This window comes from Hermetia illucens, chromosome 2 (assembly GCF_905115235.1).
Source record: "Hermetia illucens chromosome 2, iHerIll2.2.curated.20191125, whole genome shotgun sequence".
Classification (NCBI taxonomy): Eukaryota; Metazoa; Arthropoda; class Insecta; order Diptera; family Stratiomyidae; genus Hermetia; species Hermetia illucens.
In genome coordinates this window covers 1280151-1298328 of record NC_051850.1, presented here as the reverse complement: position 1 = coordinate 1298328, position 18178 = coordinate 1280151, and the positions used below count along the sequence as shown (strand labels likewise).

Genomic DNA, 18178 nt, shown 5'->3' with positions numbered 1-18178 from the left:
AAAGAGGCTTGCGAAAACTGTCTGAGTTTTTTGCAAATAAGGAGGGGGGTTTTACAAGAAGGGGATAATGGAGTTGCCTTCTAAATGGCAACAAGTTTGCGAACAAAACGGCGCATATTTGACTTAAATCGGATAATTCCAAGTATGTTAAATAAAGCGTTAAAATTCGATCACAAATACGACATTACGTTTTCCCTAACCCAATATTTTGCTCCCAAGTCGGAGTAACGGAGACACGCTAATATTAGAACCAAATATTGGAATATAATCAAAAAAAGCTTCTTTACACATCACTCTGCTCGCGTTTTTCTTTATTTCTGCAGTTTTAGCCAAGACTAATAAAAACACCATAAAATAAAGAATCAATTGAAATTATCTAACGTTCTTTAAACAAATAAAACTTATCACTTTGGATTCATCTATATTATCTTCCATGTTGCTGATTATAATATGGACAAATGAATAATCTGCTTTGATTTTCAAAATAAAATAAAAATAATTATATACAATAGAATAAAAATAGTTTATGACAATATTATATACCCCCCACACACACTTCAGTCTCCCATTTATTCTTGCTACACTTTGTTTTACTTAATGCAGCTGTTTTTTCACTTAACCGGTACAAACTTCCGAATGTTCATCCCATGCTGCCACCTGGAAAGTAAATAGATTGATTTGAACAATGGTCAATTATATGAAGATTTTATAAGACACTGTTTTCAACTAAAAAGAGATGAGAGCTCCAGATGTCCCCTATTTTCATTTAAGCATCAAAGCTAAGTCGGGCAAGGCTCAGGCCGCTGCCGCATTGATCGTAATTGGTTTGGGTATGATTTTGAAACAAGGGTCAGCCTAATTCTAAGGTCCTAGTGGTCCTCACGGCTTACCCAATTTCCATGGAGTTGTTCACCGTCCACCGTCGTTACTAGGAAGACGATTTTCAAAAGGCTGTGCAAAAAATTTCACAAAAAAACCAGGATCGTGGTGAGGAAATTCATGATCCTTATGCCACGATAATGCCCTGAATTGAGTGCCATAAACGCCTATGTGGGGTAAAACGCATCAATCACACCTTTGCGCCATTGTTATCGATCCCTAGCAATGTGTTTCAGTTTCGCCCACCGCGCCAGACCTCTGGAACGCTTCCTAAGACTCGGTCTGGTAAGACTCGACAAGAGCAGTCGCGTCTGGGCGGTTATGCAAAAGACGTTACGGCACTTGTTGCCGGGCGCACAGGCGCAAAGCAGTCTTTGCATATTGATGCGATGGGTAAGTGGATGGGTGACTGCTCATGGTTTCACCCTTGTGCTGGAAAAAAACCGAAGCAGTCATCTTGAACAGAACGAGAATCCCGACCCTGAGTCCCATATCGATCGGCGAGTTGACTATAGAGTCAAAATCAGCAGTTAAATACCTTGGTATAATGATCGACTCGAAGATGAGCTTCTTCGAGGTAATTACAGGAACAGGGCTGCCGCTGGAGTGTGGGCCTTGAGGCGGCTATTGACGAAAGTTGAGGGCCCTATATCTATTAGAAACCGTCTATTTATGAGAGCAATACAGTCCGTTCTGCTCTATATCGCGGAGGTATGGGCTGATGCCCTTGACAAGTAGGTGCATCGTAGGCGTTTTGCTCAAGTGTAGAGACGTCTGCTTTGCGAGTGGCGTCTGTTTATGGCACTATCTCGGAACCGGCCATGATGGAGATCGCGGGAGTGATTCCCGTTGCCATCGTTGCCTAAGGAGCGTAAAGCTATCCCCCACAGTCCAAAACATTCACCAAGTCCTATGGAGCGCCACCAATCCAAATGGTCAAAGCACCACGCTGAATGTTCCCTATGCGCCTGCAGACTGGCTAGCCGCTGGCAAGAAATCTATGTAGGAGAACTGGAATAGTCATTTTCAGGTGACCTCCCGGTCCAAGGGCAGATTCATTGCTGGCTTATTTCCCACCCTACCAGTTTGGACTTGTAAACTCTCCAACCCCCCTTCGAGAGCTGAGTAGAATACTCTACGGTCACATGTACAGCAAACCTTTCCTAAAGCTCATGAAAATCATGGAATTGGATTTATGTGATGAATGCAGGGCTGATGAATCTGGTGTCCAGTTTAGAGCCAAATATCGTTGGAGTGAATCGTTTTCGTCGCTTCACATGCTCCTGAGGAACGGCGACCAACAGCAGGACAAAGAGTTAATCAATTTCCTGAAGGAAGCAGAGATAAGCCTTTAGCACTTTTTGGCTTCAACTTTTTTTTTAAGTCTTAGCATTTTCGCCTTTCCGCACTCATTGGTGTAACTGAACAACTCTAAACTATTTTTGTTTCTTTTGCTGTTCGACACTACTCTTTCAAGACGTTAGCAGTTCGGAGTAAAACTTCGGGTCAAAGGCAGCTGTAAAGAGTTCGGGCACGTGGGATTATACCAGTCTTGGGTATCAACTTACATCGACAACCCAAAATCACACACACGCTCAAGTGCAGAGACGTCTGCTTTGCGATTGGCGTCTGCTTATCGCACTATCTTGGAACCGACCGTGATGGAAATTGCGGGAGTGATCCCCGTTGCCCTCCTTGCTAAGGAGCGTAAAGCTATTTACACACACAGACGCGAAAACTTTCATGAAGAACGTCAATTCACCCTTACCGGGTGGCAACTCTATTGGCAAAATGACCCAAGAGGCCGATGGACTGCGCGGTTCGTCGACAACTTAGATCTGTGGCTGAACCGAACGCATGGTGAGATTGATTACTTCCTTACCCAACTTCTAACTGGACATAGAGGTGTTCAGTCTTACTTGGGCAAGATTGGGAAGGTCCAATCTCCTGATTGTGTGTTCTGGAACGGAGTGGCCTCCTCTTGTGAAAGGTGGGACAGTTTTCGTCAGCAGTTTCATGCAGACACAAGGGAATTCTCTCCAGACAACGTTGTCAGAGAGATGCTGAGGACCGTTGGCAGTTGGAGGCGTGTTGCGTATTATGTTCGGGCTCTTCTCATTGCGAAGAAGATTGAGCCCGACCGGATGGCAAGGGGTTCCCTGAACTAACAACTTCCTTCATTCCCTCCCGTGAGTGAAAGCAGTCCCCTGACTTGAAGGGCTGAAGTAATGGTTTAAACGTTTCCAGGCTAGTTCTTTGATGGCAGAGAGGTGTTTATTTGGTCGTCCGACGATGTACTGTTGCAGGAGTCCAACACTCTGTGCATAAACGCATTCACCTACGCCCATGACTTCCCGAAAAGCTGGCAATCTTCCTCCACTTTTTGCGCCCCGCTGTAAGGCTACCAACTCGGAAGCTAACTTGATTGATTTTCATTTAATTTAAAATTTTAGGAGTAGACAATTTGTCATCAAAAACAACGAACCGAACGGTAGGCCGAAAGTGTTCGAAATTGAGAGCATTATTGGTAAAAGATTCGTGCCAAACGCAATAAGAATTTCTAATTTCATTTAGAGTAATTCAACAAGTAATTTTACACCACTTCAAATCGTTGGGACTGATTCAAGCGAAAAAACGATGAACGTCGTTATTTCACATACAAAATGATGCTTACCAGGCATAAACGCAAGAGCCGTTAGCATCAAATAGTCTTTGGTAAGGCGAAAAATTGATAAATCAAAGAAGAGGGAATCATGGGGACCACAGGGCCATATGTGGCAACATTGACAATCGTCGAATAATCATGAAAGAAACTCATGCCGAGTATTTAATGCGGTCACGTTTGTGTCGTGTATTACAAGTTACTCAAATCGAACGAAAACTTCGCTGATTACTAATATAACATATCATTTACCGCTGATATTTCTGCAAACCCTTAATAGTTTTAAAAATATGACCCTTGTGCTTCGATACACCGATTGAAACGTGTTTCTCGAAGTCATAAATGCTGCCGAGAGTTCTTTTGGCAGTAGTTCATCATGGCCCCTTTTAGGCGAAAGGGAGAGAAAAATCCAATGAAGCCTTAGTTCAAGGTGTTGTAAACATAGCAACGCCATAACAAGCTAGCCACGGCACATTGTCCTGATACAACTTCTACGAAATGGCGTCATTTGGTCATACGCGGTGAACTCGCTTTCGTAACCAACTAAGAACTACCGCGTAAAATTGATCAGACATTCACGGTTTGCCCACTAAGTAAAAACTCGTTGTGAATGACACCACGATGACTAAAAAACATCAGAAGTAAAGTTTTCAGGGCCTTTTCGGACGAGATAAGTCGATTGCGTGCGATTCCAAACTTGAACGTTCCTGTCCGGGTTGTGATTTTGCCTCCGATAACAGCATTAGAGAGAAAATTTGAATTTTGTTAAAATTTGCAAATGATTTGCTTTTTCATGACCCAAAATTCCAGGGTCCAGGTTGAGTTTGAGTCATCCCCATAGAAAAAAATCGCAAGGGGCTAAACCAGAGGAGCAGACTGGCCAGTTTAAATCTCCTTTTAAAGAGATAAGGCGTTCCGGGGAACAATGTTCTCAAACATCGATGATAATCTTGGAGTGGGAGCTGTGGCCCCATCCTGTTGAAACCAGACGTCTTTCGGGTCAAACTCATTCAGTCGAGACAAGAAAAAATCCTGAATCATGGGTCTTGTAACCAACTAAATTGACCGGAACGGCGCGGAAGTCTCCTTAAAAAAAAAATTGAGGCCGATGATCCCACTTCTTAAAAGAGCACACAATACTGTAACCCTGTCGGAATGCACAGGCCTCGGTGGAGCTCGCTGGGATTCGTATTGGTACTTTCCGTTTATTGACACATCCACTGAGGTGAAAATGTGCCTTATCTGAAAAGAAAATAACAGCGTTTCGAGGGAGCGCAACAAGCTTGCTTTCCAAAGCCAGTTATCCTTCTCCATAATCATGTGGCAGAAAATTCTTGGACGTCTACTATTTTGTAAAGATGCATATGAAGATGTTCTTTAACTATTCGATGAATGGAACGCGTCGAAATGCCAAGGTTGTTTGATTGTCTTCATGTTGAACGTCGGAAAGACTGTTCAATGGCGGCCAGAACCCTCTCAACGTTTTCTGGGGTAGTGTTCGTGTTCTAATGCACCCTTCTGATTGACGACACATTTCCAGTAGAGTCAAATGCATTCACTCACGAAACAATTCAATTTTGATTGGGAACGAAAGACATGTTGTACGCGGCTGATTGAATGCGCGTTTCCAAAAAGTCTTTACACAAAACATGCGCTGTTCCACAGACCACTCTATATTGGCGACTGGGTGAAGTTACAAGAAACTTCCCATTCTGCCCTGTCTGCTTTCACATCTGCTACAAACGGAATGCCCCCACTCTCAAGTCCATCTGTATGTAGCGCTCCATTTTGTACATCCAAAAAAGCGTGGAATCGGCAAACAAGTAGCTCGAAAATAATAAGACGGCTAAGATCCGAAAGAACTTGCGCACAATACTTTAAACGGCATTTTTTTATTGAATAATATTGAAAGGGGGAACCTGCTCACCTGACATTCTCTGCTACAGTATAATTGATTAGCGCATCCAGCACATACAAATTGGGCCTCATTTTTCTTGCATCCCTGACACGCAGGTACTTCATTCTCATTAAATTCTAAACCATATGCATTTGGTGCAATTCGAAGATTATCTTCAGCTCCCACTGATGAATCGCCTCCTTCGTCGATAACTAATCGATCAATACTATCGTCTGCCTCATCATCTTTCTGCAATTATTCAATAGAAAGTGTTGGTCATTTTTGGATTCCCAATTGCGATTCAGTACAGAATGGCACTCAGCGTTGACTTGGGCCTGCAATTTAATACTTACCGCGTTCAACAAATTCTCCAGCTTTATTCGCTCCCGTTTCAATGAGATTTGTTGCTGTTGTTGCTCTAGCTGCTGTTGCAAAAGTGTCGGTACTTGTTGCGACGAAACAACTGGCGTTATAGTAATTTCACTATTGTGTCCAGACACCATTTTGGAAATATTCAAAGTGTTGGCATTGATGCCACCACCTGTGGATGTTTGCTGATGATACGTGGGAAGTAATGGATGTGTGGCCGATGTTATACGCTCGGGGGCTGTTAGTAATCTTGCCAGTGTTGGTGAGAAGGAGCTATTATAGTTTGTAGTAGACGTTGTACTGCTGGGAACTAATGCAGATGGAGGAGTTGCATTTTGCCGGTTGGACTATACAGGAAAATCAGATTCATTATGGATCATGATCCTATATGAAGAACAGTTCTTAGAAAGAAAACCGTTGACTTACTTTTGTTAAAATTCCATGGAGAAGTGAACTACCGCCTTGTTCTATTGAGGAGTGTACTGTTGTCACCGGATGTAAAGTGACTTCTGGGAAAGACGGGTTTGATGGATTTGAATGTCCAGATGCGTTTGGAGTTTTTAAATTGGTAGACCGTCCGTTTGCACTTTGTTCATTCAACTTTGCAAATTGTATGAGGACATCCTTGAACGACACATTGCCGCCTGCTACGTTGGCGGTTAGTGGATTTGTCAGGCTATGGGAGGAATCATTGCTTGACGGACGAGAATTCTAAGAGAAGAAAAAGTCATTTGCAAAATTTTTCATTGAATGTAAAGTAACCCAATGTTAGCAGACGAGAAAACTTGCATACAATAAATCTTGTCTAGAAACATTTGAATTTCATTGTAAATACTAGGAAATTATTTTGGAAAAAGTTAACTCACACCATCCACTCTGGCTAAAAGTGCTCCCAAATCAGTTGAGCCTCTGCTCTCCGTTTTAAGCACGTTCCCTAAAATAGTTGACGCATCACCTTGATTTCCTGCAGACGTCTTGACTCTCCGACCACGTCGGGGTACTGCTTCGGGATGCTTTTGCCGATAATCTGCAATAATGCTTTTCACGTCTTTGAACACACCCTGGCGTCCAATCCCTATTGGTTGTGCGCCATTTATGCCACCGGTCTGCTCTTGCGTGGTCCGAAAATGATGATGGCCATTTAGCATCTCTCCAAGCTGCCTCTGAATGGTAGCTGTAGCCGTTAGATAGTTGTTTAGGATGGGTTGTTGTTCACTCTCAGTTACCTTTTGGCCAGTGTTGGTCGAGTTTGTCAGATTTATAGGTAAATTGGAGCCACCAAGCGAAAACGAGGAATGAGAGATATTGTTTGTTGCATTCAACGGTGTGGCCGTAACAGTGGCAGAAGATTTGAGGAGAGATAGGCCAATACTATTAGAGGAAGAATCACCATTTGTTGCTGTCGCTGTTGCGGCGGTGATCGTTGATGGTTTAGGCAAAATATTTCTAGAAACAAGAATGCTGTTTAAAAAAGAGAGCGAAAAGTTAATTTATATTAATGGCGGTGTTAGAAAACAAAAAATGAAAAATGATAAAAAAACAAAACAAATGAAAATGGGAGATTTAACTGAATCAGGGGTAGAAAAATGCCAAATGAAAATGAGAATGAATAACGAAATATAATTAAAAAGAGATGATGTGTGGGCGTGATTATTAAATATGGTTAGTCAAATTTGTTATTGTGAACAAAAATGTGTATGTGCATAGTTGTGGCTTTCATGATTCGAATGTTCTGCTTCTCCAAAAGTAGAGGTATCTCAACGCCGTCCAATGGCTACAATAAAGATGGTAAGATTCAGGGAAAATCTAATGTTTGAACTTAGTGGTTAGTGAAATGAAGAGGAGAGAATCAGAAAATCTTAGGGAACGATTATTCTAGGACAATTTTTACATCCAAGGAAGTCGGTTGTTCGGATTTATCTGCATATGGTTCCCATTGGTGGTCAAAGCGTAGTATAGGTCCCAAGGCGAAACGTGGATTGGTACACACGATGGAGTATAAAACCTGGGAAACGCCTGCTGACCCAACACCAACAGCTCTACTACCAAACCTTATCTCCACCTCCACGGGATGATCGCTGGGAGCTCCTTCTTAACGAAAAGCTGCATTATAACGGCCATCCAGTAAACCAATTGCTGGGAGTAGGTTTCTTAGTAAGCCAAAAAATGAAACCTGCTGTTATCGGCTGCTAGCTACGGAACGGAAGAATGCCGCATACCGAGTAATGTTGCATTCTCAAAGAACGCGGACACGCGCAGAGGCTTATCACGAACTCCGTCGAGCAGGGAAGCGACTTCACAAGCGGAAAAAGGAAGCCTGGGAGAACCAACAAGTCTGTGAACTAGAAAAGTACAGGGAGCAACTGCACCAGGTACGCAAGTTTTACCAACAAGTCAGCAGGATGAAGCCTTATACACCTCGATGCTCATCCTGCCGAGACAAAGAGGGAAATCTGATTTCCGACAGAATGAGCATATTGGAGCGATGGGTTGTGTACTTTGATGAGCTACTGAACAATCAGAACATCGGAGAGTTGGAGGTTCCGCCAACTGAAGACGACGGACAAATACTGCCACCACTAAGTATAGGAGAAACAGTCCGTGCAATTCATCGGCTAAAAACTCATAAGTCGCCTGGAGCCGATGGAATTACAGCCGAATTGGTTAAATATGGAGGCGACCGGTTACACCAAGTGGTTCATCAACTTGTGCTCAAGGTATGGGACAGCGAATCAATGCCTGACGATTGGCAACGAGGCATTATCTGTCTCATACATAAAAAAGGAGATATCACACAATTATAGAGGTATCACGTTGCTGAGTACCATCTATAAGATATTCTCCGCTATCTTGCTAGGCCGGATAGCTCCATACGCCCACATCATTGGCTCATACCAAAGAGGCTTTACTCCAGGCAAATCTGCAACAGATCAGATTTTCTCTCTGCGGCAAACGAAGCGAAAAAACTGCTGAAATATGGACACCAGTTGCACCATCTATTCATCGACTTAAAGCCAGGGTAAAACTGTACACGGCCATGAGAGAATTCCGTATCCCGACGAAATTAATAAGACTGACTAGGCTGACCCTGACCAATGTGCGAGGCCAGATAATAGCAGCACAGTCACTCCCAAGACCATTCGACATCAACAACGGTCTACGACAAGGGTATGCCCTATCATGCGTCCTCTTTAACCTGGCCCTCGAGAAAGTAATCCGTGATGCTGAGGTAAATGCAAGAGGTACGATCCTCTTTAAGTCCACCCAACTACTGGCCTATGCTGACGATATCGACATCATGGGAAGAACCACCCGAGACCTACAAACTGCCTTCATCCAGATCGAGCAGGCGGCGCGAGATCTTGGGCTGCACATCAATGAAGGCAAGACAAAGTATATAATAGCAACGTCAGCATCGAAAACCAACCAACCAACAACATCAAACCGCACTGGTCAAACAGGAAGAATAAGGATAGAAGAATACAACTTTGAGACCGTTGACAATTTCTCCTATCTAGGGTCGAAAATCACACCCGATAACAGCTACGATGATGAAATCCGCGCATGATTGTTGTCAGCCAACAGAGTCTATTTCAGCTTACAAAAACTGTTCGGCTCGAAACGTGTCACCATAGGGTCAAAGCTCTTACTGTACAATGATCTTGCCAGTCCTCATGTATTCCTCGGAGACTTGGGTTATTAGCAAGAAGAATTGCGAACTCTTGGCCGCGTTGGAGAGAAGAATCCTCCGAAGAATTTTTGGCCCCCTACATGAGGATGGACGATTCCGTAGCCTACATAACGACCAAATCTATGAGCGATACCATGACCGTCAAGTTGTGGATAAAATCCGGCTCAATAGGTTACGGTGGGTGGGTCACTTAATCCGTATGGATGAGCATGATCCAGTCCGGGAAGTCTTTAAGGGCAATATCTATGGTAGAAAAAGAAGACGAGGCAGACCCTGCCTAAGGTGGAGCGATGGCGTAGGTCAGGACGCCAGACAGCTTTTAGGGATATCGAATTGGTGGTCCTCGGCGCAAAACCGGGCTGTCTGGGGTTCCTTAATAAGACAGGCCTGGACCGGATACCGATTGTTGCGCCGTTGATGATGATGATGGTTCTCATTGATAACGACTAGCTTATACAATATCTGCCTCCTCGCAACCCTGGACTACTGGGTGGTATTGAAGATGAAAGAATCCCAAGAAAATTCTCGGCCTTTCCTACTCTTCATTAATCCGAAATGCATCAAGGCATTGGAAAGGGTCTATATAAAAATAACAAGCTGACTGGTAGGCATAAGGCCCAAACACAATTAAGATGCGTGCGGAACGCGGAGGAGTGAAGGTGCGGACCGCACGCAGTTTCAATGTACAATGAAGATTTCAGATCGGCAAAGATCGCTCCACGTCAGTAAGGTTCGCTCTGATGACAGATTACAGCCATTTGCAATATGGCGGCGTCTTTCTTTTTTGGCTGTTATTTTTGAATGTAATTACATGAATTCCTTTTGAGAACTGTGGTAGGCACTAATTGAATTGCAAGTGCCAATTAGCAATGTCACTTGGATTATTTTCAAAGCTTCCTTTCATAAAAATTGAATTTAAGCCGGAGGTAAATGCACTATTGCCGGCATCTAATGTATCATTTTATTATAGCATAACAAGATGCATTCGCTAATCGCATAAACGTAAACATTATTTGCAATGCCGCAAATTTGTGCGTGGAAAATCGACCTGCACGCACATTTTATGTTAATAAAATCATTCAATTGATTCCTAATTGGCACTTGCAATTCAATTAGTGCCTTCCACAGTTCTGAAAACGAGTTCATGTAAATTAATTACATTCAAAAGTAACAGCCGAAAACGAAAAGCGCCATATTGCAAATGACGCAACAAACTGTCTCTCATGTATCGCAAAAGTTCAATTTTCCGAACTTTTCTGCGTACCGCATTGCGCATCGGACTTGTTGTATATTTTTTTGAGAATTGTTGGGTCCTACGACCGCATCAAAGTAATGCCGGACCGGACCAAATGACGATTTGCCTCTGCCCTGGTAAGAAACCGCAAAGCCGCCAGCGCCTAATATTTTAAAAGTTTGGGTGCTAAGTCCTAAACGAGGAGTCCGTGGACCAAAAAAAGAGGGAGTAAGTTGCTCCCCATTTGGCCGGTCCGGCATTAAGTTGATGCAGACTTAGGACCCCACAATTCCCAAAAAAATATTTTCAGCTCTGGCCAAGCTCTGGTCAATAGGGCGGATTTGCGTTCGATAGAATTCGTAGTAATGTTGTGTTCTGCGAATTATATAAAGGAGTACTTAACATCCCAGGGCAGAGGTGAGGCAGCGTCTGACGATTTGCCTCTGCCCTGGTAAGAAACCGCCAAACCGTCATCGCCTAATATTTTGTTGTATATTGCCTCATACAAGGCCGTGCAATGAACTTCATTTGACAGTTCTCACTGCGGAGGACGCAGTCAATCCGCTGTTGTGTTTGGGCCTATAGTCTGCGTCCCGCTGACTGTGATGAGGAGTGGCACAAAGCATCAAAATGGAGCCATACGGCGCGAATTGTCAGATGCTTTGCCAAGAAACCGACTATATCTACCTTTCCAATTCGAATCAAACACCCTTGGATTTGTGCTTCGCTAGAGGAAGTGACGAAAAAGATAAACTCACTTTCCCAGCAAGGCCCATGAGGCTTTAGAGATACATGTGACAGAACAGTTGAGACTATTCTGTTACATGTAAAATTTACCGCAATGTCGTCCGTCCAGTCGCTCTCTATGGTTCTGAGTATTGGCCGACTATAAAAGACAATGAACGGCGTCTTGCGGTAATGGAGACGAAGATGCTACGTTGGACTAGTGGCGTCACACGTTTAGATCACATCCGAAATGAGGATATCCGCGATCGTTATGGGGTTGCACCAATCGTGGAAAAGTTGCGAGACAGGCGTCTTCGATGGTATGGTCACGCAATTTGTGCAAACGAGAATTCACTTGCCAAGATTGGTTTGAATATCGAAGTCGATGGTAAACAACCAAAAGGCAGACCTAAGCAACGGTGGCTTGATACGCTGGATGGGGATTTGAAAGCCTCGAGATTGCACCCAGATCAGGCATTCGATAGAGCCAAATGGCGAAACCAATCACGACGGGCCGACCCCGCTTGTGAACGGGACAAAGGCTGAAGAAAAAGAAGGATGTGACAGAACAGTTGAGAAGGAACAAACTTCTCGGATGTCTTAGCAGCCCTGTAGTACTGGGAGCTTTTTTTAACTGTGTACAGTCGATGTTTTTTTGGGTAAATAATAAAAATAGAGTTCCCTTTAATCTAGAAACAAAAAAAGGACAAGATGAATATTAAAGAAAGGAAAGGGAAATGAGAAAAAGATTTTGAATGAAATGCATTCTGCAACCCGAACCCCCTGCTAGCAAGTAAAGTAAGCAGTTCATTTGAGTCATAAACTAAAAGCAACAAAGAGTTATAAAAGAAAAGTGAGGTTCAGATGATGAAAAATGAAATAAAAACAAAATAGGTCAAATTCTCGCCAATTTCAAATATTTCTTTCAACTTTTCGTATAAACAGTTTCAAATCAACATCAGCAACTAAGAAATGGGCCGTCAATCAAAAAAGTTTCACACATTGATTAAATTCATCATTTCAACACGATTTCCAGGCCAATTTCTTATTTGTTCCGTTGCAGTAAATATCTTCAACTCACCGATGTAACCGTTGTGTTGTTGCTTTCTCCTTCACCAAATCTGAACTTTTCATATTGGCACGATTTTGTAGGATATTTTGAACAATTGAATTTCCACACGGTGCATTTAAACTTTGCTGTTGTGTTTGAACACCACTCACTGAGATCGCACTTATATTACTTAAATTATTTAGTATATTGGCAGTAACGTTTGCATGATTTGAAAATGTCGCTAGCGTGACATTGTTTGGAGTGGATGATGTTGCTGCTGCTGATAATGATTTGGAGACTGATAAAGGTGTCGAGGCGACCGGTGCGATTGTTGTAACCGCTAACGTTCCCGTGGCGGCTGAAATGGCACTCGACAAAAGCTTGCTGTTTCCAATATCTGATGTGAAATTGTTTAGGTTTTCCATATACGATGCCAATAAATTTGTGTCACCACCTCCCGAACTCACTTGACCTATTTTCGTTGACATTATTTCCATGACTTGTTTTTTGCGTGTCAAACGAAGGCAAATCTCTTCCTTAACCTTCTTTAAATGCAGCAAATTGTTCCATTCCATCTCTTTAGTTTTTATCATGTCATTCAATGTTTGTATTTCTACAATGAGTTGACCTAAATGTTTTTGAATGTCATCTAGGGAGTTGTTCGATGTTCTTTCAATGTATTCATTCAAAATTTGATCATGAGTGATGAAATTGGAATCTATTTGGGTTTTCAGTTTTTTGGCGGGATGGATATCTTCGGAACTTGATTGGTTTGTTTCAGGAGGCGGGGATCGAGATCGCTTGCCTATTTGCTCCGATTGTGGCGTGGGTGTGTAGGTAGCAGGAGCAGGTGGAGATTTAGGCCTTTCGACTTTTGTTGGTGTCTCAATCACATTCGTGTCAGCGTCTAATTTTGGCGAATTTGTCTTTGGCAAGTCATCTGATTGTTTTAGTTGCTGATCTTCTTTTGGTGTCGAACTGGGACATAAGGTTTCCTGCAATAAACACAAACCCATGTAATAACCACTCCCTTTTTAGCAAAATTACATATATACAATGTAAATCTTTATATATTACCTTATTATCAATTTGGGTATTGTTTCCATCAATCTCGGTGTCTTTTTCTCTGATTGCTCGTCCATTATCGTCTTCTTTATCTTCCTGATCATCGACTTCTAGTTTTATATCACATGCATTGTTTTCCATGATTCTATCCCCTATGGAATCCTTCGCTTTCGTTTCAATTACAGTCGCGTTCTCTCGAATAGACGATAATTCTCCTGATAGTTCATCCGAAATTTCCATTACTTCCATTTCATCCGATTCGTAAACATTCACAACATCCTTACTCACAGCTGGACGTAGAGCATGACTGGGGGTAGCATCAGCGATAGGGGCGCCATTCACTTTGGATAAGTTCAACTCTTTCTTTTCATTGTTACCGATATTCTCCTTATTATTCTCATCAGAGACAGGAGGCTGCTGGAGGATGTCTTGCTGATTTTGACGGGTGGCATCTTGTTTGATGACTTCGTGACATTCCTCTTCAGAAGATCTTTTGATACAATCTTGAATTTTGTTGATTTGTTGCATATTGGAGGCTTCTAGTTTGCCCTCGTTTAAATGCGCTTCAGATTTGGAATTATTAGTTGATATTATTTCATCAGAAACAGATTCTATTTGAGAAATTATGAATGGTGGAGAACTGTCGATGGATGATTTACTACTTTTTGGTTCTGATGCCACGTTTGATATCATGTAGCTGAGAGCGTTGACGTCCCTATGAGCTTCTGAATCATTTCGCATTTCCGATTTGTTTAATCTGAAACAAAATAATATTTTAATGTAATATGCTTCCTGTTTAATAAATAATTTAATTCTAAAGTCAAATTATTGGCTATTAGGTTTGCCGGGAAGTTCTGACAGTTTTGGTTTCAACTATGTCGAAATTTATTTGATGCATATTTATCTCTTCCGAATGAATTAAAGAGAACATGATTCATGTTAGTTTTAACTGAGGCGCGATCGTGTAATGATGGCTATTGATAAAGCTCATTTACGACATTGTACTTTATACGACTTTCAACAACGGAGAAATGCTTCGCAAGCTTGTAGAAATTTGTTGAAAGGGTTTAGTGAAGGTGAAGTTTATGATGGAACATGCAAAAGATGGTTCGAAAAATTTGAAGTAGGCGTTTTATACCTCTCAGATAATTCACGCTCGGGGCGGCCGCCTTTGATTGACGACATTTTGAAAAACATGTTAAAGGAAAATCCTCTTCTGTCAATATCGGAGATCGCGGAAAGCTCAATTCAACTTAAAAAACATTTAGAACCACACATTCGTCAATAATACAATCATAAAGGCAAAACAAGCTTCTAGGCTAGTAAACTTTGTTCCAGATTTCTCATGGAGATGAAAACCTGAGAAGGCCGTAAAACTATTCAGGACCATTGTGAGACCAGTGCTTGATTATGTTGCTGCCTCCACACTCCAGCCTGTAGTATTCACGAAAGAAAGCAGCTCTCCCACCCTGCAGCTAGAAATCTCTCTGAGGTCCTCGTGGAATAGTTTACCCAGTGTCCGTACCCTGACTAGCCTGCCTTCCTCTCTGCAGCTTCGGCAATGCGAATTGTAAGGTGTGCCGAGCCTGGCGGCATACAAGCTATTGTGATCAAGTTTCATTATAAGCGCATTCGCAATCTGAGGTCCTGGGCTGCTGAGTGATGCGAGTAGATTCCGCCCTTGACAGTTACCAGCGAGATACAGACTGTACCCATCAAAGGATTGTCAAGAGCAGAGCCCGTCTAGCTAATCTGCGAGCCGACTTATTCCCCTCTATGTTCCTATAACCGGGAACCCAGAGGAGGGAGATCTTCAGCGTATCACACAGACTGTCCAGTGCGTTTCTGCATTGCTCCACCAGCCTGGAGGATGTCGTCGATGAGTACAAGGCCTTAATGGTCGCTTAACTGTCGATCAGAATGGCTATGTTACGTTTGGCACCGGAGCCCATCGACAGGCTCCCAGTATCGCCAGTACTTCTGCTTGGAATACAGTGCCGACACCTGGGAAACCATACGACTGGAATATACTGTGTGTATTTGAGAAAACCCCCGCACCGACTCCACAGACCATTTTGGATAAGTCGGTGAAGAATACTGTATCATACCCTTTCAATACGCTGCCGATCATAGCAAAGTTTCTCGTGAAGTTCAGCTTGCGTGAGGCATAGATTTCCGCATTTTCTCATGGAATGTGCGCTCCCTGTACAGAGATGAAGCTGACGAGCAGCTAGCCGATACCCTGTCCCAATATAGGGCTGATATAACAGCGTTGCAAGAGATGCGATGGACAGGGACCGGTTTCCTGGAGAAGAGCTACTACACCATATATTATAGCGGTCATCCAGTAAACCATGTGCTCGGAGTAGGTTTCTTAGTCAGCCAAAAAATGAAACCTGCTGTTATCGGCTTTGAAAATATAAGCGAAAAGCTATGAACTCTCCGTTTGCGAGGCAATTTTAGTAATATAAGCCACATAAACGTTCACACCCCTACAGAGGAGACTGCAGAGTCGGAGAAGGATACCTTCTACGAGGCAGTTGAGCGGACCCTCGAAGCCTGCCCCAAGTATGATATCAAAATCATACTTGGAGATTTCAACAGTCAACTCGGGACGGAGCCAGTATTTAGGCGATACGTTGGCTCCCATAGCTTACATAGGGATACCAATGATAACGGATTGCGCATTATTCAGTTAGCAGCATCACACGAAATGGTTGTTGGAAGTACCTGGTTTGCGCGGAAAGCGGTTCACAAACATACGTGGGCCTCTCCAGACGGGACCACTTTCAACCAAATTGAACGCCGCAACCTCTCAGCCTTGATGAATGTCGGAACATATAAGGGGGCCAATATAGACTCGGATCACAATCTCGTTGGCATGGTGCTCCGAGCTCGAATTACGACACCATCTACAATCCCCTCTGACAATCAGGTGATAATGAATACTGAAGCCATCCACAACAAAACCCTCCGCGACACCTATAAGAGGAAAATGGATGCCGCAATAACTGCAGCCAACAGAGGATCTGGAGATGAAGCATCAACAAATGATCTTCACAATCACCTGAATAACGTTATCATGCATAAGGCCACAAACATACTTGGCCCCAGCCGCAAAAGGAATCGGAACGGCTGCTTTGACGATGAATGTAAGCTAGCAATGGAACGGAAGAATGCCGCATACCGATTAATGTTGCATTCTCAAGGAACGCGGGCACGCGCAGAGACTTATCACGAACTCCTTCGAGCGGAGAAGCGACTTTACAGACGGAAAAAGGAAGCCTGGGAGAACCAACAAGTCTGTGAACTAGAAAAGTACAGGTAGCAACCGCACCAGACGCGGAAGTTTTACCAACAAGTCAGCAGGATGAAGCCTTATACACCTCGGCTAAAAAATCATAAGTCGCCAGGAGCCGATGGAATTACAGCCGAATTGGTTAAATATGGAGGCGACCAGTTACACCAGGTGGTTCATCAACTTGTGCTCAAGGTATGGGACAGCGAATCAATGCCTGACGATTAGCAACCAGGCATTATCTGTCTCATACATAAAAAGGGAGACATCACACAGTGCAGCAATTATAGAGTTGTTGAGTACTATCTATAAGATACTCTCCGCTATCTTGCTAAGTCGGTTAGCCCCATACGCCCAGAACATCATTGGCCCATATCAAAGAGGCTTCACTCCAGGCAAATCAGCAACAGATCAGATTTTCTCTCTGCGGCAAGCGATGGAAAACTGTTGGAATATGGACAACAGTTGCACCATCTATTCATCGACTTTAAAGCCGCCTATGATAGCATAGCCAGGGTAAAACTGTACACGGCCATGAGAGAATTCGATATCCCGACGAAACTAGTAAGACTAACTAGGCTGACCCTGACCAATGTGCGAGGCCAGATAAAAGCAGCAGAATCACTCTCAAGACCATTCGACATCAACAACGGTCTACGACAAATAGATGCCCTATCATGCGTCCTCTTTAACCTGGCACTCGAGAAAGTAATCCGTGATGCTGCGGTAAATGCAAGAGGTAGGATCCTCTTTAAGTCTACCCAACTACTGGCCTATGCTGACGATATCGACCGACATCATGGGAAGAACCACCCGAGATGTAGAAACTGCCTTCATTCAGATCGAGCAGGCGGCGCGAGATCTTGGGCTACATATCAATGAAGGCAAGACAAAATATATGGTGGCAACGTCAGCACCGAAGACGAACCAACCAACAACATCAAACCGCACTGGTCAAACAGGAAGAATAAGGATATGAGAATACAACTTTGAGGCCGTTGACAATTTCTCCTAGCTAGGGTCGAAAATCACAACCGATAACAGCTACGATAAGGAAATCCGCGCACGGTTGTTGTCAGCCAACAGAGCCTATTTCAGCTTACAAAAACTGTTCCGCTCGAAATGTCTCACCATAGGGTCAAAGCTCTAACTGTACAAGACAATGATCTTAGCAGTCCTCATGTATTCCTCGGAGACTTGGGTTCTTAGCAAGAAGAATTGCGAACTCTTGGCCGCGTTCGAGAGAAGAATCCTCCGAAGAATTTTTGGCCCCCTACATGAGGATGGACGATTCCGTAGCCTACAT

General features: G+C 43.2%; 1 protein-coding gene across 2 annotated transcripts in view; it reads right to left on the bottom strand.

Annotated features, from left to right (window-relative positions):
• Nucleotides 1-279: 279 nt before the first annotated feature.
• LOC119648227 overlaps nt 280-18178 on the bottom strand; it is a 51212-nt gene continuing 33313 nt past the window's right edge. Inside the window, exons 2-8 of one of the 2 annotated variants that reach the window (XM_038049846.1) lie at nt 13587-14331; nt 12540-13504; nt 6674-7268; nt 6234-6518; nt 5792-6154; nt 5469-5687; nt 280-657 (exon numbers count right to left, since the gene is read on the bottom strand). In XM_038049846.1, the coding sequence (XP_037905774.1) occupies nt 616-657; nt 5469-5687; nt 5792-6154; nt 6234-6518; nt 6674-7268; nt 12540-13504; nt 13587-14331 (3214 nt within the window). In that variant the 3' untranslated portion in view covers nt 280-615. The remainder of the gene's footprint in view (nt 658-5468; nt 5688-5791; nt 6155-6233; nt 6519-6673; nt 7269-12539; nt 13505-13586; nt 14332-18178) is intronic. The other variant, XM_038049847.1, reaches the window with a different exon arrangement.